Genomic DNA, 21,940 nt, shown 5'->3' with positions numbered 1-21,940 from the left:
TAAGCTGGCATATAAAAAAATACTGCTATTTCTCGTAGACATGAAAATACCTCAGAATAAATAATTAATGGCCTGACAGGTTTAGCATTCCACCTACTAGTGGTAGTTCCTGGCAATTGCCTGAATTTGTTTTATGCTATGTTCCCACAACGGAATGTCCGCACGCAAAATCTCAGTGCGGACATTCTGCAAACTGTTGGATGCCGGCATAATATGCTGGTGCTAGGACCGCAGAGGAATGCGCCATCTCATAGTGTGCACGTGAACGTGTTCATTCTTTGAGCCGACACGGAAAATGTAATGTCTGTGCCAGAAACATTTGGCTCGAAAATTCCGCTGTGTTCACAGCGCAGAAGAATCCCGTCAAATTCAACTGGACACTGCTGCAGCAGAACCTGCCGTTAGGCTATGTTCACACAGCGGAAATTCTGCCGTGTGAACATGGCCCAATGTGTTGCTTATAATGCTTGTAATTCATTATTGAGTCTACGGGACCCATAATAGAAAAACTAAAGCCACTATCACACTGTAGAATTTTTCCAGGTTGATATTCTGCAGGGCAGCAGAACAATTGAAAACAATGGGAGTCTGCTGCAATGGAATTTCTAAGCTGAATTTTTCCGACTGATTCCACTTTGAAATTCTGCCATGTGAATGGGGTCTAAAAATTCTGTTTGCATATGCTTGGGTGAGTGACAACTGCAGTTTACAAGAATGCATACAACTCCTTTAGAATGTAGTTCTAGCTCCTTAGTTAAAATCAATTAGTAATGGCACAAAGGTCTCCCCTGTATAGCCCTAGCTTTAAAGGGGTTATCTCATCAAAAGTTATGCTCAATCCATAGCATAGTGGATAATTCACTGATCGATGGAAGTCTGAATGCTAACACCTCTACCAAACACAAGAACATATGTTAATACATTTTACATGTGTAATAGGATTTTTATAACTTCATTGTGAACACCTTGCACAAAGAAAATAAAAAAATAATGTATTACTTCATCTATTTTGCCCTTTTTCTACCATAAATATGTAAATAAGTAACCATTAATAATTGGTCAATTGTTCTCTAGATAATATCCGTGGGGTAGAAATCTGTACTATGTCACTGAGCTCTCAACAGAACCAATGTATGAACATAAGGTTTATAAAGAATAAAGCAAAGAAGTCTGAACATAAGGTAAATTTAAATAATTTTTAAAAGAATTTCAATTATAATCTTAAAGGGACTGTCGATTTGGGTAAAAAAGAAAGAAAACTATGCTCACTTCTAAATTTACTGCTACTACAACACTGTTACCGCTTTAGTAATTCTCATAGCACTCATTGATCCACGTGTAAAACAGTTTTGAATTTTCTTGCAAATCCATATGCAGTGAACAGCAAACAACCTTCAGCTAGTTTGCTAGGAATATTTGGCTAGGAATAGTAGTAAGGGGTACAGGGGTATGAACCAGCTGACGGTCAGTTTCATGTTACCATGACGTTTCTTTTGTGCCTTCAAGTATACAGATTAAGGCCCCAAATGATCAAAATGTGTAAGAGAAAAACTGGAGAGAATCACAGCTCAGCTTTCATATCCTAACTAGCTCTGGTAAAGTGAAAGCTGAGCTGTGATTGGTTGTTGTGAGCAAAATCTCTCCTGTTTTTCTTTCACACATTTTGAAAAAACAGGGCCTTATTTTGTATACTTGTGTGATATACATACTGTGTGGCATGCTTGTGTGCGTGACTAATCTGCACGAAGAGGTTGGAGAGATACTGCTGCACACCATGTGGCACTGTGCCAAGTAAACTCTGGCACAGGTATCATGCAAATGTCTAATAATTAGGATGTGTACAGTGACAGCCAAGTATTGTGGACACAATGCAGGATCATCTCTCCATGTCAGATTAGGCAGAAGAGATAAACACGACCACTTTCGAGTGTAACCAACATTATAACAAACTTCTGACATGTCACAGTAACATGTCAAAAGTTTGTATCAGTGGAGGTCCAGATGCTGAGACTTCTACCTATCGGTAGAAAGGGCAGAGACGCTAAGCTGCACACACTGTGCCTCTTTTTCCCCTACTTTGCACAACAATAAAAAGCAGTATACAGATTTACAATGAAAGTCTATGGGGGTTTCGGCAGTTCTGTATCGGAAGTCCCATATACTTCCATTGTAAGCATATGCTCCTTGCTTTTGCTGAGCAGAGTGGAAATGAAGGGGCACAGCAAATGCAGCCAAACACCTAAGCTACTCCTCCAGAGTCCTTAACAGCAGTAGTGCATCGGTCATGTCATCATACACTATATAGGAACCCTACGGCCAATCAGTGGCCTCAGCAGTCATATGTTACACATGGAACAAAAAGTATCATTCTTTTTGTATAGACAGATTTTATTATTACTATTATAAAAAAAAAGTGATTGATCAATGATTGTTATATTCTCTAATAGGACCAACTTTGGTCAACAACTGTGGGAACAGCATGACTATTGTAATATAGAAGATCTGCTTAAAAATGAGTTTATTGTATAATGAAAGTATTTACAGTAACCCTTAGCTGCAATGTGTTGTGGGAAAATGGTCACTGTGTTTTATTTACTCAACATTTTATATACACCCTATGCAAGCTGTGTAATTAAAAGTGGATTTTTTTTCCTTTAAGGAAGTGTCTTATCTACTATTGGCAAACAGTATGGGGAATCCCAGGGATGACAGTAATTGGGAAGTAAATATGGAAGTAATCTTACTCATACTAGCTGATATATTGGCAGGATGAAACATGTTATCAACGCTGGCACATTTAAAGCATAAAGTAAATGAAAGTTAAAAATAAAAAAAAAATGAAATGTTAAGTATCTACATTCCAATTATAGGTCCAAGTTCAGGCTAACTGCTTTGAAGTGAGTGTTTCAGAACAAGTAATTGTAACTATCAGGACAGTGCCAGATTATTGTGGCATTGAAATAAGCAAGGATTATCACGTACAAGGTAAGAAACTACAATAAAATATCATCCACAGATATATAGGGGATGCAGACTAAATGTTTTATAACTAACGTAAGATAATTATAGCAATGAGGCATGTAGTTATTTAAAGGGGTACTCCTTTAACAGCCCTGATAAAGATTTTTTTCCATTCAGTCTAAAATATTAGAAAGATTTAGTAAGAAAGGGTACTCTGAAATGATTTTAAACACAGCGAGACTTAACCCCTTAAGGACTCAGCCCATTTTGGCCTTAAGGACTCAGACAATTTCATTTTTACGTTTTCATTTTTTCCTCCTCGCCTTCTAAAAATCATAACTCTTTTATATTTTCATCCACAGACTAGTATGAGGGCTTGTTTTTTGCGCGACCAGTTGTCCTTTGTAATGACATCACTCATTATATCATAAAATGTATGGCGCAACCAAAAAACACTATTTTTGTGGGGAAATTAAAACGAAAAACGCAATTTTGCTAATTTTGGAAGGTTTTGTTTTCACGCCGTACAATTTCTGGTAAAAATGACATGTGTTCTTTATTCTGAGGGTCAATACGATTAAAATGATACCCATTATTATATACTTTTATATTATTGTTGCGCTTAAAAAAAATCACAAACTTTTTAACCAAATTAGTACGTTTATAATCCCTTTATTTTGATGACCTATAACTTTTTTATTTTTCCGTATAAGCGGCGGTATGGGGGCTCATTTTTTGCGCCATGATCTGTACTTTTTTTTGATACCACATTTGTATATAAAAAACTTTTAATACATTTTTTATAATTTTTTTTTTAATAAAATGTATTAAAAAAGTAGGAATTTTGGACTTTTTTAATTTTTTTTCGTTCACGCCGTTCACCGTACGGGATCATTAACATTTTATTTTAATAGTTCGGACATTTACGCACGCGGCGATACCAAATATGTCTATAAAAAATGTTTTTTACGCTTTTTGGGGGTAAAATAGGAAAAAACGGACGTTTTACTTTTTTATTGGGGGAGGGGATTTTTCACTTTTTTTTTACTTTTACTTTTACATTTTTTTACATTTTTTTTTACACTTGAATAGTCCCCATAGGGGACTATTCATAGCAATACCATGATTGCTAATACTGATCTGTTCTATGTATAGGACATAGAACAGATCAGTATTATCGGTCATCTCCTGCTCTGGTCTGCTCGATCACAGACCAGAGCAGGAGACGCCGGGAGCCGCACGGAGGAAGGTGAGGGGACCTCCGTGCGGCGTTATGAATGATCGGATCCCCGCAGCAGCGCTGCGGGCGATCCGATCGTTCATTTTAATCGCGAACTCCCGCAGATGCCGGGATCTGTATTGATCCCGGCACCTGAGGGGTTAATGGCGGACGCCCGCGAGATCGCGGGCGTCGGCCATTGCCGGCGGGTCCCTGGCTGCGATCAGCAGCCGGGATCAGCCGCGCATGACACGGGCATCGCTCCGATGCCCGCGGTTATGCTTAGGACGTAAATGTACGTCCTGGTGCGTTAAGTACCACCTCACCAGGACGTACATTTACGTCCTGCGTCCTTAAGGGGTTAAAGGGGTACTCCGGTCGAAAACTTTATTTCTTTTAAATCAACTGGTGCCAGAAAGTTAAACAGATTTGTAAATTACTTCTATTAAAAAATCTGAATCGTTCCAGTGCTTATTAGCTGCTGAATACTACAGAGGAAATTATTTTCTTTTTGGAACACAGTGCTCTCTGCCGAATCACGAGCACAGTGCTCTCTGCTGACATCTCTGTCCATTTTAGGAACTGTCCAGAGCAGCATATGTTTGCTATGGGGATTTTCTCCTACTCTGGACAGTTCTTAAAATGGACAGAGATATCAGCAGAGAGCACTGTGCTTGTGATGTCAGTAGAGAGCTCTGTGTTCCAAAAAGAAAATAATTTATTCTGTAGTATTCAGCAGCTAATAAGTACTGGAATGATTGAGATTTTGTAATAGAAGTACTTTCTGCCACCAGTTGATTTAAAAAAAAAAAAAAAGTTTTCCACCGGAGTACACCTTTAAGAATAAAAAGCACACACATACTTATTTGTACATAAGACTTGGCCCACTATATGCTACGCTATATAGAAGTAGAATTTCAATGGGTAGCCTAAGGCTGGTGTAACACACAGCAGTTTTTGAAAAATTACAACAGATTTCCAAATCCAGGAGTGGATTCAAAGAGAATTGTAAATAGAAAGGAAAGACTTTAAGGCTGGGTTAACATATGTCCGGCATCCGACATAGGTGAACTCTTCCTAGATCTCGACGCAACTGATGCCATAACTCATGACAACGTGCATCAGTTGTCATCAGTTGTAAATTCGGCGTCAAAATTGAGATGCTGTAAGATTGTTAACTGTCACATTCAAATGAATGGGATCAATTCTAGCATCAGTTTCTCTCCAATGCATGCCAGAGGGAACCAAGCCGGACGCCAAACATATGTGAACCCAGATTTACCTTTCCTTTCTGCTAGATCCACTTTTGGCTTTAGCTGAAAAAAACTAAATAAAAATTTTTTAGTGCCAGAAAATAAATACTGCCCAGACTTACTAAAGACAGGCGCTTTACACGCAGGTCTTTATCTAATCTGCAGAACATTACTATTTTCTAAATTCATTAACAGGCAACGGAATGGGTGCCCCTAGAAATTTTTCCAGATGGAGGCAGGATTTTATTGTCATTCATGTTCCTGCTTTTGCTGACATAGTAGCTGTTGTAAAATACCTCAAAGCACTCTGTCTCCCACCTTCCAAGACAAACTGGGTCTAGGAATGATGGCCTGCTTTCCACTTCCAAGACCAGTTGGCCTTGGAAGGTGGGGGTTAGAACACTTTGGGGTAAGAGACGGCCCTGTTCTGGAGATTGAGGGGGTCAGACATATGTGGCTAGGGGATAAGTTTTACATAACTAGACAACCCCTTTAAACTATTAGTGTCCTTGCTCAGAATATCGATTATTGCAAACACAACATTATATTGTTTGCTGAAACCAAATGAGCTGGATTGATGCAAGAAAAATAAATAGTTTTTTAACTTGTTTGTTAATGTATATGTGACACAAATTATAGTATGAAATAAAGTATGATTTTCAACAATGTGTATATTTTGATTACAGATTGTCACAATAAGGATGTAGGAAAGAACATATTGCCCTGTCTGAGTAAGTCACAATGTGCTGTTACTAAAAAAGGCAAATAACTGATTTACACCAATCAGCAATAATATTAAAACCAATGATGAGTGACGTAAATAACCATGACCTTGTGTCAATGGCTCCTGTGAAAGAGTGGAATATATTAGGCAGCAAGTGAACAGCCAATTCTTAAAGTTGATGTGATTGGAACAGCAAAAATGGGCAAGCATAAGGTTTAATCAACACTGGCAAGGGCTTTGTGATGGCAGATACATTGGTCAGAGCATCTCCAAAACAAAAGGTATTGTGGAACAATGCCAGTATGCCAGTATGCAGTACAGCATTTGCTAAAATTGGTGCAGGAAGCCAGTGAACCTATAACAGGGCAATAAGGGCCCAAGGATTAATATTGTAGGGTGCAAAGGCTAGCCAGCTGTGTCTGATCCCACAGAAGATCTACTGTGGCACCAATTGCCTAGAAAATAAATGCAGGCTATGATAGAAACATGTCGGCAATCTGCAGTGTAGTTTACAGTTATTTTTGCGTATAGGGTTACAGAGCTGCAGCCTATTTAGAGTGCCTGTACAGAGTCTGTACAATGCCAAGTGTACCTACAATGGCCATGTTAGCATCGGAAATTGACTACAAAACATTGGAAGAAGGAATGTTTTCTTTTGCATTATGTGTATAACCAGGTGTGTGTGTTGGGAAAAAGACTGCACAGCTTGGAATCCTTGGGCCTTGACTTACATGTAGAGGTTACTTTGGCACCAGACACATAGAATCCCTAAACATTGTTGCAGACCAAGAACAACACTTTATGACAACACCATTCCCTAATGGCAGTGGCCTCTTTCAGCATTATAATGTACCCTGCCACACTGCTAAAACTGTTTTGGAATGTTTTTAGAGTTGAAGGTGTAGTGTCCCACAGGGAGTCCTGAGGGTCCTATACATTTTTAAATAACTTTTAATTTGTTTAAGGTTTGGCCGTGAGTAAACAGTTATTATACGCACTTACAACCCCCCCCCCACACACACACACTAATCAGAGAGCCTTCTAAAAGATGGAAGAGCTTACTCTAGGTCTGCCTTTCAACAGAGAGGAACACTTAACTTATCCTAGTTCCTCCTGAGAGAAAAACAAATAGAGAGGTTGAAGAGAAAAGACAATTATGCAATGTATGGGGAAAAGAAGTATAAGTTCCCCATAGCTTCATCCTAGGACTTTCTTGGACTTCAGGCTTGGCCTTGGATCATGTGGCTGCCAAGCTAGGAAAGCTCAAGACAGTTGCACCCTGCATTTGGGTATTGCTGCTAGAGCAGTAAATAGGGCCTTTTGGGAAAGGTTGGCAGCCAACCAACTAGAATTCATCCTTAGTAAACCGAGTTAATGCTTTAGTGGCTAAACACATGGGCTACACCAAAGATTGCTGGTTCCAGGAATCTTGTTACACCTTAGTTTGTGGGGTACCTATCTTTTGCCAAAGCCTATTTACTAAACAGTTAAAGAGACCTCTTTTAACATACCCAATTGTCTGGCTTCCTTTCTGTACCATACTATCAGGCCAGACACCTTACAGGTTGTGCCCTTTGGGATCCACTACCACCAACACATACTGTGTAGCCCCTCGTCAATGTACCAGTGCAGAACAACACTTTTGAAGCCCTTGTGCCAGTGTGTCATAGACCATGACTTTCTTGGTTGCAACAAAATGGTTGACATAATTCTCCAGATTTCAATCAAAAATGTATTTCAAGCCCATGGACACAACTTACAGAACTTATAGGATCTGCGTTTAAGGACCTGTGATAGCACAGGATAACTTCAGAAGTTTTGTTTAGTCTATGCCTCAACAGGTCGGGGCTGTTTTAGTGACTTAATGGGAACAAACACAATATTTGGCAGATTATTTTAATCCTATGGCTGATTGGTGTATAAGTGCATTAATAAATAAAAGCTTTGTACTAGATATTGTATATATCATTAGTTGTTCGAGTCATAAGTTTGTTAAATCACATGTTACCAGAGTGTAAAGTCCTTAGTCTTTTACAAGAGATTTACAATAAATCAGTATAGCTCTTAAATATTTGTCATTAACCAAGATGTACATAATACTGTAAACATTTAAAAGAGAAAAAAGACGAAAGCTCTTCACATTATTATCATATAGTGTTTATAAGGAAAGACAATTGTGTAGACTCCCACAATCAGACAGAAAGTCTAAAACATATCTCTGGATTTGTGAGCAGAATTAGATAGGATAGGACAAGAGTGAGCACAGAGGAGCGCTAGTCCAACCCTCACTTACTGGACTTTGTCCATGCCTGTGCTTTAGCTTGGACAAAGATAATGCTGCAGCTGGACAGGTTATGTTCTGGATGATTCTCTTATGAAGTATTAGAAAGGTTAATGTTTTGCCAAGATGCCCAGGTTGGGCAATCATCCTAGGCACTGAGAGAGCTGTCTAAGCTTCCAGTGTTTGACCAAAGGGAAATTTGGTGGATAGGAGAGATCAGAGTCTTCTAACCAGGCAGATTGAATGTGATTTTTTTTACCTGTAAAATAGATTCCAAATACATAAGTTACTCCTGCATATGTGGAAACACGTGACTGAAAAACCTATTTTCTTATTTTAGCTGGGAAATTAGATTACATGATCAATGAGAAAAATAAAAATATCATTGTTTATGTTTCTAATATTCCGGAAGACTATGACTACAATGTACGGCTATGCTTGAAACATATCAGCTGCCATGACACTGGAGCTCATGCCCTGGTAAGTACAATTATTTATAAATTATTATCAATGTCAGTTGTCTTGTTATGAAAGCTTTATTTCTGCCATCTCTTAGCAGGTGTCTTACAGTTTTTAATATTACTATTATGCAAGTGTAAACACAATAGAGCCATATTTGGAGTCAGGAAGGAATTTTTTCCTCTAGTATGAGTTTTTTTTTGCCTTCCTCTGGATCAACTCAGTAGGGACTCATTAGGGACTCATTAGGTTTATAGGTTGAACTTGATGGACTCTGGTCTTTTTTCGACCTTATGAACTAACTGACTATGTATTGTAGCTTATGCTCTCTAAAGACAAAGTTAAGAGGTTGCTGAAGAGTGAATTTGTTGTTGTGGACAATACAATACATAGATGCAGGAAGGGCACAATAAATAGCTTAGGTGGGGTTGGAAAAAAGGGGAACATTATGTAGGGTGTTATAGAAATTTTATGAGTTTGCGCAAGTAAAGTGTGTTCCAAATAGCTCTTTGTAGTTCATATCAGTTTTGCAGAGATGTATTAGTAGATGTACTGTAGTAAACACTACAGTCAGCACCTTTGGCCCTATGATGTCTTTATCGTGATGCATGGGAAAAAGATGAGAAAACTAAAACAAATGATAATTGTATCTCTATGGAGGCGGAGATGCAGCGTTCGCGCATCCCCGCCTCTCTCATAGAGCTGAATGGATGGGGCGTGTTTGTTGACCTCTTAGTGAGGCTGATGACATGAGCATTAGCTGCGAAGAGCCGCGGCAGTGCTGGTCCCCGTACGGGAGATCAGTTGGGTCCCAGTGGTCGGACCCCCCCGTGATCAGACACTTATCCTCTATCCTGCGAATAAGTGTCTATGGCTGCAGTACTCCTTTAACTATCTGCACTATTTCTTGAATTATCAGATGCGCAGGAACTTTTTTTCAAATATGGGTATGAATGCCAGGCTGAGGGTTTGAATTTGAAGCTGGGAGAAGGGGGGAAATATTAAGTTAAATGGGCATGCATCAGGCTCATTTTCCCTCAGGTAGCATTCAAACTCCTTTTTAAAATAAAGTTCTCGACCTTCTGACAATTCAGGGAGAAGTGCAAATAGCCAATCAGGGAACATGGGACTACAACGTAATGTAAAAAAATACTGCAGGAAAATCAAACACTTGATTGTCCCTAACAAATCAAATTTAATTGATAATGGCTTCAGCTGCAGGACATTGTTGAATTATTGTCTTTCTATTGACAATATTATTGACACTTTCTAGCAAAAAGGAATTGTTTAAAGTGGACAACCCCTCTAAAGGGGTAATCTGATGGAAAAAAAATGTTTTAAATCAACTTGTGCCAGTAAGCTTAACAGCTTTGTAAATTATTTCTATTAAAATGTTTTAATCCTTCCACTACTTATCAGCTGCTGTATGCTCCAGAGGAAGTTGTATAGTTTTTTTTCTGTCTGATACAGTGCTCTCTGCTGACACCTCTGTCCATATCAGGAAAAGTATAGAGCAGGAACAAATCCCCATAGCAAACCAATCCTGCTCTGGACAGTTCCTGACATGGAGAGAGGTGTCAGCTCAGCAGAGAGCAGTGTGGTCAGACAGAAAATAAATTCAAAAAGAAAAGAAATTTCTCTGTAGTATACAGCAGCTGATAAGAACTGGAAGGTTAAGATTTTCAAATAAAAGTAATTTACAAATCTGTTTAACTTTCTGGTACCAGTTGATTTAAAAAACAACAACAATGTTTTCCACCAGAGTACCCCTTTAACTGACTATGAACCATATTCATTTTCTTTTACACTCAAGAGAGGCAGCTGAAAGAAAGTTGTAAAACAGATATCTGCTGTGCGGAGTGAATCTGTAGAGTTACTTACATTTGCAAATAGAGGGATCACTGACAGAATTGTAAACAGCCTTTTCACTTTTTTTTTTTTTTTTTAAATATATTTTATTCACGGATCCAGAGCATGTACAAAGCATATATGACAAAGGTGCATTGAAATCAGTCAGAATCTGGAACAACAATACAATGTCAGGATAATAGGTCAAAAGTATCGTCTGGATCCAGTTTGTAATACGGAGGATTACCCCCAAAATATAGGAAATAACAAGTAACAACTGTGAAACAAAACCTCAAATCTCCCAAGGAAGGCTGCACCATTCCCACCCGAGTACAGTGTCGCACCTATGTAGGGTATTTGCCACCTGAGGTCAGACTATACATTATGCATACAGAGAGTTCTAATAGTGGGGTCCCATAGAGAGTCAAGGATGTAGAGGATCATATAACATTAAGATGGTAGCTCTAGATTACCAAGAGTGCCCCTGAGAGCCTCAGTTGAATACCATGTAGTATGTTTAAAATATGTCATTATCCTGTGACGTTCGCCGACATCAGGTAAGTAGTGCAGATATCTTTTCCATTTATTAAAAAAGGCCTTTGCATGCAACTCTGAGCATCTTATGGACAATAACATCTCTCTATGTAATACAGAATGATATTCCTTTAAAATTTCTGTAATTGTCGGCACGGTAGGTTGGAGCCAATGTCTAAGCAAGCACAGTTTAGCAATCAAGATAAGTAAGTGTACACCCTTGGGCATTTTGCCCCTATCAGGAGGGTTCGATTCTCTAACAGGTAGATAGTGAAAGAGGTATGGTTCTGGGGAGAACGGTAAATGTCTATCCCAAATGGTCAGTATTAAAGAGGATAGGTCAGACCACAATTTCGACACCTGCGGGCATTCCCATAAGCAATGCCAGAGGTCTGCCCCCTGTAGTTGACATGTCGGACAATGTGTGAGGAACGGAGGCGGGGGTGGCGTGCCCCTCCATTTAAATGCATACGTAGCCTTGTGTAGAATACGCCAATGAATTTCTCTTAACTGTGCACTGGGGGTAGAGCCATTGACAGCCAATAAGCCCTCTAATAAACAGGGGGCGATTTCAGAGTCACCAAGTTTAGAGGACCATTTGGCAAGAGCTGTGGCCCCCCGTCCCTTTAACGCTATATCCCTGATGGTTGCGTAGATAAGCGAAAGGGAACGGTGGGACTGTGTGCTCCCCAACAATTTGTCAAAATCATTAGGTTTTTCTACCGTCGCATAACCTCTCACTACACCACGAAAAAAGGAGCATAATTGATTATACAGCCACTGATGGGAATCGGGAAGGGTATATTTGCTCTGGAATTCCCCCCAGCTCATTAACACTCCAGTAGATTCAGTCAAGAAATCAGCAAACTGAGTGATACCCAGCGATTTCCAATTGTTGCCTATCGGACTATTGGTACAGTGATCAAGCGCAGGGGTGCTCCACAACTGAAAGTGTCTAGAAAGACACCAAGGCATCCCACACATCTTACGGAGCGCCTTCCACGTTGCCAATGTGTCACTAAATAGTACATTCTTTCTTAATGAGCCAGGGATATCTTTATAAGGTAAATGAAACAGGGTGGACAGTGAACCCAGCGGGCAGAGACCCCTCTCCAAGGGCGTGTTTGAAAAATGAGCGGTATCAAAGATCCAGTCCCGGACATGTCTAAAAATAGCTGACAAATTATATAGATGAGCATTAGGCATTTGCAATCCCCCCTTCTCTCTTGCTAGACATAAAGTGTCATAGGCTACTCTTGGGCGTTTACCTACCCAAATAAACCTTGTAAAACTAGCATGGAGCCTTTTAACATCAGTATGGCGTAATAACAGGGGAATCGTCTGCAGCGGATAGAGGAGTTTTGGGAAGCTCACCATTTTAATTAATTGCACCCTACCATAAAACGAGAGAGGCAGGTTCTGCCATCTGTGCAACTCACCCTCAATTTTCGCAAACAAGGGGGGATAGTTTAGAGTATACAGGGAGAGTGGAGTGCGACCTAATTTTATACCCAAGTAAGAGATATATTTCTGAGCTACTTGAACCAAGGTTACCCGGGCAGGATCATGAGATCCCGAACCTAAAAATAGCAGTTGACTTTTATCTAAATTCACCTTGTAGCCCGATAAAGAGCCAAAAGTGAACAAGGCTCTAAAAACAGCCAGCAGCTGGGTCTCTGGTTCGTTTAGATATAGCAGTATATCATCAGCAAAGCAGCTAATTCGCACCTCCTCCGACCCCACCATAATACCTTCATAGATGCTGTGCTGAAGAAAGTACTGTGCCAGCGGCTCCAAGGCCAAGTTAAAAAGCAGGGGTGAGAGGGGGCATCCCTGTCTTGTGCCCTTCTGTAATGGAAATGGGGTAGAAAGATACCCTGGTAGATGTATTCTAGATACAGGATTCTTATATAAAGCCGACAAAAATGTTCTAAAACTACCCGTTAACCCCATTTTGTTCAGTACCAACTCCAGCCAAGACCAGTGAACATTATCGAAAGCCTTTTCGGCGTCTAAAGACAACAGTGCTGGAGCCCGGTTGGAGTATGGACGAGACGCCACCGCCCCTTGAACTGCTAGAACTGTCCGTATATTGAACACGGCAGCTCTATTTTTAATAAAACCAACCTGATGCGTCCCTATCAGGGATGGCAAATATATTGCCAGCCTGTCTGCTAATATTTTGGACAAGAGTTTAATATCGACATTTATTAAAGATATAGGGCGGTAGGCGCTAGGTTGAGAAGGGTCCTTCCCCATCTTATGTAAGACCTTTATATGGGCCAAATTGCCAGATGGGGGTAACATCCCCACCGACAACGTACTATCATATACTGCCAATAATACTGGGCTAAGCTTCTCACGTAGAATCTTAAAAAATTCCCCCGTAAAGCCGTCGGGTCCAGGTGCCTTACAGCATTTCAAGTGGGAAATCGCCTGAGCAACCTCCTCCAGCGTAATAGGGGCATTAATCAAGTCTCTATCCTCCGCAGACAATTCAGGAAGTGCAATGGAACTCAAAAATCTATCCCCTGCAGCAGTATCTATATCTTGGGCTGCATAGAGGTCTTGATAATATTGACGAAAAACCTCCACCACATCCCTAGGCTGCCTATGCAGGGTGCCAGCTTTATCTCTAAGGGGCCGTATGGGCTCTAGAGGCCGCTGACCACGCGCCATATTGGCCAATAATTTCCCAGACTTGTTTCCAAACCTGTAAAATTCCGCCCTAAACTGGTCCCTGTAGTAGGAATCCATCGCAGCCCGAGAGATTTCAAAATCATGCTGCGCTTGAACCCACACGTCTTTCTTTACTGGAGTTGGATCATCTAAGAAAGAAGTATAGGTTTGTCTCAGTTGCTTAGTCATGCGATCATAATTGTCCCTAGCCAATTTCTTATGGTGGGCAACATGTGCTATAATTTTCCCCCTCAACACCGCCTTACCAGGTTCCCAAAACAAATGAGGGTCGTCCCTATGTGCCTCGTTAAACATGGCATATTCCTCCCACCAGTGGCTTAGTAGTTGGACAAAAGACTCATCTTTAGCTAGCATAGCAGGGAATCTCCAAACCCTATCTCCTCCCGGGGGTACTGCTGGGGTCAAAGACAATCCCACTGGTGCATGATCTGAGATAATTATGTCATAAATGTGTTCAGATTGGACATGCGACAAAAGAGGATGGAAAATAAACAGGTAGTCTAGGCGTGACCAGGACACGTGAGGGTGTGAAAAATGTGTGTACTCTCGTTCCGTAGGTTTCAGATGTCTCCACGCATCAACTAACCCCGTAGTGTGAAGGAGTGATTGCAAATATAGTTCCGTGTGTGGTGTACTACCCACATCTCGTCTCCTGTCCTCCGCTGCATTGACTACGGTATTAAAGTCTCCGCCCACCACTATAAATCTTTCTGTGTCCGTCAAAATGTGCGATGCCAGAGCATCAAAAAAAATGGCTTTCCCAGACTGAGGACCATACACATTGTATATGCTATAAGAATTATCCCCTTCCATCAAAAGGACATGTTGCAGCAACCCCTCCACATCTTCCCAATGTGCTTTAACACTGTGTACCAGTCTCCTATGTATCAGGATCAATACCCCCCCTTTTCTATTTACAGCTGGGGACCCCAGAACACGTCCCACCCACATTTTCTGCATTCTCACAAAATCCTCTGTAACTAAATGCGTCTCCTGAAGAAGTGCCACATCCGCCTTCAGTTTTTGTAGATGGCGTAAAACAGACGAACGCTTCTCAGGAGAACGCAAGCCCTTAGTATTCCAAGAAATAATTTTCATATGGAGGATAGGAAAATACGAGTAAAAGACCTAGGTGTTCCTGTAATACAAATAATGGTAAGAGCAAAAGGCAAGTAAATAAACCTAATGAGGTGCAGCCTCCCCGGGAGAAAACCCAAAAACAAAAAAAACACAAACATATAAATGGCAATAACACAAAACCAATCCCTGTCTATGGTAAATCCCATAGATCTAAGCGAGATAGGGAGATTAAGGACTTCACTTCTTCCGCGGACCTCCACTGGGTTCCCGCAAACCCAACTCATCAGTACACCTCTTAGTAGTACAAAGCAAACCAGAAGAGGCTCCGGCCCTGAACCTCTGGGATGGTGATAAGATAACAGTGTCAAGGCCACGTGAGAACAGGCAGGAGAAAAGTAAGAAGGTAAGTGGATGGAAGAGAAGGAGGCAAGGAGTAATAGAAAAGTAGGAGGGATGGGGGGGAGAAGGTAAGGTGTAGGGTAAAGAGGTGGGGGGTAACAGAGGGTGAGTATAGGAGAAGAGTAGGGGGGGCGGGGGGGGGGGGGGAATGGGCAAAGGAAAGAGTAGGGGGGGAGGGGGAAGGTGGGGAAAGGGAAAGAGTGAGCACTCAGGTAGCTAAGCTGCCACAGTGAGTTCCGAGCAGACCATAACTGTAAAATAATCAGCATGAGCGCAAGGAACAGTCACAAAGTCCAGAATAGACGAAGAAAAAAAATAAATAAAACGGGATACAGTATATTTCTCACGTGCAGTCGAGGGGAATCATGAAGCAGTCCATCGTAGTTCAGGGAAAGAGCGTCCTAAGGAGAAGGTCACACTAGTCCGCAGAGCAGAAAAGAGAAAAAAAAAATTCCACAGTTCCTGGAATCAGTCAGAATCAGGTTACTCCATCGCAACTGGCGGAGTAGGAGGGCTTGCATGGCGTCGTCTCTTATTCTTCTCCGACAAAGCAGTCCCTGCAACTGTGGCTCTCAAATTCAACGCCGCCATTGCATCTTCAGGCGTAGTAAAAGATTCAGTAGTGCCATCTAACTTGAAAACTCGGAGCACTGCAGGGTATTGTAGAGTGAACTTTCTCTGTTGAGCCACCAGTTGCGAGCAAATTGGAGAAAATGCCTTGCGCCTCTTTGCCACCTCCGCTGAGAAATCATTAAACAGCAACACCTTGTGACCACGTACCATCAGAGGAGATGTCAGCTTTTTGTAGGTAGAGAGAATCAAAGCCTTGTCCGCATAGTTTAAGAATTTCGTGATCACTTGTCTTGGTCTGTTATCAGCCTTAGCAACAGAAGAGGCCGCAGGTTGTCTTACAGGGCCCAGTCTATGAGCTCTCTCCACTGCAGCCTTAACTTTAATGCCCAGTGCTTGTGGCAGTTCCTCCGCACAAATGGCGCATAGTTGATGAGACGGTATTGATTCAGGTAAACCCACCAGTCTCAGGTTGCTCCTGCGGGAGCGATTTTCTAAATCATCTGTCTTTTCCTGTAGAGCTTTAGTGAGTTGAGCAGACTGCTGCAGTTTTTGTTTAGCAGACATCATCTCCTCCTCCATTACATTCATCCGCTCCTCCAGGTCAGCTATCTGGGAGGTATGTAGGGACACCTCTCCCTGGACATGGGTAAGGGCAGAGGCAATAGAGGCATCAATTTGCAGTTTCAAATCAGGCAGGAGCATTTTCGTTACCTCCGCTGCCATTAGAGTGGCCAGTGACTGAAATGAGAACGGCAGTCCCGGAATCATGGCCTCCTCCGACCCAGCTAGCAGGCTTGCCAGCGATCCCGCTGTTTCAGTGAGTGGAGTCATGGGGAGCTCTCCGGCAGGGGTGCGAATCGCCGCCATCTTCCCGACCCCCAGCTCTCCACAGGGCTGTAATTGCGTCCCCGTTCTCTGGCCCTGCCCGTCCCCGCTCCTTTGTATAAAGCGGTCCATCTGGTGACTGCCGCACTCCACTAACCTCCGGCCCCAGACGGGTAGGAAAAGATTGCTGGATGAGGTGTTAGGAGCAGGTGGACGAAGCGGTGCGGCCGGAGCTCTCTTTCGCCGTACCTCACATCCGCGCCGGAACCGGAAGTCCTTTTCACTTTTTTTCTCTACTATGCCTCTAGGGGGAGGGGTAGATTGGTCACAGGGGCTTAACTCTTAGTCTGGGACTCAGTTGCTGAGCGTGCTCTGTCTGAGTGTTTCTTTGGAAGCGAGGCAGCTGAAAGAGAGTTGCAAAACAGGAGATATCTGCTATGCGGAGTGAATCTGTGGAGTTGGAGTGACTTGTGTGAGTACTTACATTTGCACATAGAGGAATCATTGATGGAATTTTAAACAGCCTTTTCACTTTTTTTTTCTCTACTCTGCCTCTAGAGGGAGGGGTAGATGGGTCACATGTGTTTAAATCTTAGTCTGGGACTCAGTTGCTGAGTTGCATGTACTAACATTTGGGATCACTGATAGAATTTTAAACAGCCACATAAAAAAAAAAAGCCTATCTCCTTCCCTACTGGGCCCTCATAGACCCTCAGCCCCACAGGAAGTATACCATAAACAGGCATCTAAGGCCTCTTCCAAGAGAAAGCCTACTTCCTTCCCTACTAGGCCCTAACATACCCTTGGCCCCAGAGGAAGCATACCATAAGCGGGCAGCTAAGGCCTTTTCCCAGAGAAAGCCTACCTCCTTCCGTACTAGGCCCTTATAGACCCTCGGCCCCAGAGGAAGTATACCATAAGTGGGCATCTAAGGCCTCTTCCAAAGAGAAAGTCTACCTCCTTCCCAATTTAACCTGTTGATTTCTCCTCTGATCAGCCTGATTTTTCAGACCCAGGTGAAGAATCACAATATGAGGACATTTCTGAGGATATATTAAGTGGTGATAAGTCCTCTTGTCATGTCATTCTGGATAGTTTGAGGAATCGATACTTTGACTCGGGTGAGATTAAACACCAGCGGTTGGGGTAATGGATTCCCCATCCACAAGTTTCAAAGTTTGTTAGCCTGTGGGTTCAGAAACCTCTTGACAAAATGGCCAGTAACAAATTAAATTTGGAATGCCCTAGATTTTATTGATCTATCTACTCTTAAAGGTTGGGCACAATGTGCTTTATGCATGTTTGGAAATGCCAATGCCTCTATATGTATGGAGAAGAAGCGATCCACTCTAATATAACTGGATCCGCAATTAATCCATTTGGCATCTTCAGACTCTATCCCATCTGCTGATAATTATCTGTTTGGGGATTCATAGATTGAAAAATAAACAAATACGTCAGACAGCCATACAGAGGACTTCACCCACCTAGACCTGATAACTTATCTTTACCACAGGTTTCTTATCAACCAACCCCCTTCTTTCCAAGCATAGGGCATCCATGGAGGGCTTGGGGCCATAGAGGCTTCCCACAATCGAGACCCCCTACAGGTAAGTGTTCTTCCATATTCTTCTTAAATATCTGTAGGAGGGAGAATAGCACATTTTTTCCATGTCTGGGCCACGATAACTTCAGGCATTTGGATTTTGAACACGGTTCAAGGATATCAAATAGAATTTATTTGTCCCACTGTTCAAACTCAAGTACCTCAACCATTGATATTTTCAAAATCAGATCACAACCTTGTTCAAATAAAAATCAAGGAATCATGTTCCAAAGGCGCCATAATTCCAGTACTCTTCAATACTCCCGGTTTCCTGATCAATCTATTCTTGGTGAAAAAGAAAGACAGAGGTCACAGACCAGTCATCAAGTTTAAAATGTTAAACAATTTTGTCCTTTACCATCATTTCAAGATGGAGGGAATACATCTTTTATGATATTTATTATTATGAAACGACTGGCTGGCCAAGATAGATCTCAAAGACACCTATCTCATGGTGCCTATTCATGTCTCTACCATACCTCCTGTTTTTATGGGAAGGTCAAAGTGGCAATTCATTAGCCTGCCATTCGGTCAATCCTCAGCCCCTTGGTGCTTTATAAAATTATTGAAATCAGTGATCGCTTTTTTGAGGGCTCGAGGAGTTCATCTTATAATATATCTGGATGATATTCTAATCATGGCCAATTCTTTAAATCTCATTCCTCTTTACTTACATTGGACACTAACCTTACTTACCAATATCCGATTTCTAATCAATCTAGAGAAGTCATTTCTCAAACCTTCAAAAGAAGTGGAATCTTTAGGATTCCTGGTCAATACTCAATCAACCATATTGAGTCTTCCCCTAAGAAATTAAAAATTAATTTTGAGTTCAATACGATCGATCCCTTTTGAACAAACAATACTTGTCGCTACGAGCCATTGCTCGTATTGTAGGATTACTTTCTGCTTCCATTCAAGCAATCTTCCCAGCACCTCTTCACTACAGGGCACTTCAAGGCTCAACATTTGAGAAATGGCTTGGGTTATGATATAGCCCTTACTTTAGATACCAAAGAAGAACTTCTATGGTGGCTTCATCATAGTTAGGCTTGGAACAGCAAAGCCAACTTCAGTTCAGTTCTGCATATGATCATAGAATCGAATGCCAGTCGCCTGGGTTGTGGTGCTCGCTGCAGTTCCCTTTCCACAGGAGTAAAATTATCCGAAGAAGAATCCCTTCTTCATATCAACTGTTTAGAACTTTTGGCGGGTTCTTTTGCCCTCAATAGTTTCGCCAAAGACAAGTAACATTGTTGTATACTACTGCGGATGGACAACATTCCTGTGGTACAATATATACATCAATCGACTAGTAGGTATCAAATCGAAAATGTTAGCCAATATGGCAAAATATTGTTGCCACTTTTGTCTGAATCAAAACATTATTTTGAAAGCAGAATACCTCCCAGGTTTGTCCAACTCCATAGCGGACTGGAACTCTTGTTTCCTAATCGACAACAGCGATTGGAGACTAGATCCTCTTTTTTTCAATCAACTCAATTCTCTCTGGGGTCACCTTCATCTAGACTTGTTCCCATCCTGTCTGAATCGACAACTTTCACGATTCTTCAGTTGGTGTCCTGACCCAGAATCTCTTGGCACAGATGCATTCATTTAACTGGCCATCAGAAACCCTTTATGAATGATTGTCCTGATAACCCCTCTTTGGCCGACCCAATCTTTGTTCCCTCAGATTCTTGGAATGTCTATAGATTTTCCTTGCATCACACCAATTCATCAATTTACCGTATTAGATCTTTCAGGGAATCCACATCCTCTGATTTTGTCAGGCCAATTGTCTCTAGTAGCCTGGTTCATCTCAGGTTATCAGAACCTAATTTCGATCTTTCACAGTCAGCTAGAGATTGCCTCTCGAACACGTGGGCTCCAGTTACCAGATCAGCTTACCGATAAGCCTGGAAAATTTGGTCTAATTGGTGCATACAATGGGATTTGGATCCCATACATGCATCTACAACTCAAGTCATTAATTTCCTTCCAGATTTTTTTTGATGTGGGTAAAGCTATCGTACTATTTATGTATATCGTTCAGCCATCTCTCTTTACCATGCACCAGTGCACGCTTTACCATTAGGAAAACACCCTTTAATGTGCAAGTTATTGAAAGGTATTAAATATAGAAGACCCCCTGCTCCTAGATATCAATCTACTTGGGATGTGACGGTAGTCTTAAATTTGATTAATTCATTTTTTCCTCATCAAGAAAATGTATATGTTCATTGCTTGAAGTCTTACGAACTAAAAACGGAAACTCTTAGGAGTTGATCGACTTCTCAATGACTTATCTCCTTTTGCAGACCTCATTTACCAGTATCTTCTCCAACTTTAGCTAGGTGGATCAGACAAGTAATATCTCCAATAAGTATCAATACTTCAGTGCCATGTCCAGTAAAGTTAGACAAGCAGGAAGCTCTTTGGCGGATATATTGAAAGCTGCTTATTGGTCATCAGAATCCACAAAAATTCTAAAATTTTAGACCCACACGTTTCTATGTCTTTGTTTTAACTTTAGATTCATGATTGTATATATTTTCATTAATGTATAAGCTTTCAACAAGCATAAAGTGAGTCTCATGTCTTGTTATAAAATTGAACATTTTCCTACCCTTGGTGATGGAAAATAAAGATTTTATTAAAGACAGGAGATGAGCATTCTCCTTGCGATGTACCCAACCCTATCTATTTACGATTTTTGTTAATTTTGGTAGATTGGTCACAGGTGCTTAAATCTTGGTCTGGGACTAAAAGAAGTTTGAAAGCAGGAGTTTGAGATCGCTGTGATCGCTACTTTCCTTACACTGTGGGGAATTTAAACTCACAAGGTCTACTGAGAATGTAATTGTAATATGTATTGTCTGTTTTTGGCTGTTAATCTGTGACATCCCCATAACTAGATGGGCCTCCATGTTGGAAAATGCAGTCTGGTGTACACCTTGCGCGGTGTAAGCAATCCTTCTACAGCAGTTTGAGGGTGCATATTGTTGTGCGAGATGTGTGCAAGTTGTTCATTTGGAAGCCCAGATCCTGGATCTAGAGGAGCAACTGGCAACACTAAGACGCATTGACAACTTGGAGAGGAGTCTCCTGCTCACTGAGCAAGTACTCTCTGGGGCAGAAGTGGGGGAGGATAGGAGGTGCAGGACTGTCAGGCAGTTAGCTGGGTTAGGTAGAGGGAAAAGTGTCAGGGAGGCTAGTCCTGAACTGGAACACCTCAACAAGTTTGCCCAGTTGGCAGATGAGGGAGATGCCATTTCAGAACTAGCAGTACTGCAGCAAGATACTGCCTCTGACCGCCAAGGGGGTGTCTGCTCCAGTAAGGAGGGAAGGAGTAGTGCAGGGCAGGCCAGACAGGCACTGGTAGTGGGGGACTCTATTATTAGGGGGACAGACAGGGGGATCTGTCACAAAGACCGGGATCGCTGAACAGTCTATCTGGCACTCGAGTTTGGCACAT

General features: G+C 41.6%; 1 protein-coding gene across 1 annotated transcript in view; it reads left to right on the top strand.

Annotated features, from left to right (window-relative positions):
* Positions 1-21,940, top strand: part of IL17REL (interleukin 17 receptor E like) — a 111,297-nt gene that overhangs the window by 62,560 nt on the left and 26,797 nt on the right. Inside the window, exons 4-7 of the mRNA XM_056573736.1 lie at positions 1,075-1,181; positions 2,871-2,985; positions 6,120-6,164; positions 8,779-8,918. Coding sequence (XP_056429711.1) covers positions 1,075-1,181; positions 2,871-2,985; positions 6,120-6,164; positions 8,779-8,918 — 407 coding nt within the window. The remainder of the gene's footprint in view (positions 1-1,074; positions 1,182-2,870; positions 2,986-6,119; positions 6,165-8,778; positions 8,919-21,940) is intronic.

The sequence above is a fragment of the Hyla sarda genome, chromosome 4, assembly GCF_029499605.1.
Source record: "Hyla sarda isolate aHylSar1 chromosome 4, aHylSar1.hap1, whole genome shotgun sequence".
NCBI lineage: Eukaryota > Metazoa > Chordata > Amphibia > Anura > Hylidae > Hyla > Hyla sarda.
This window is presented reverse-complemented; position numbering and strand designations above follow the sequence as displayed.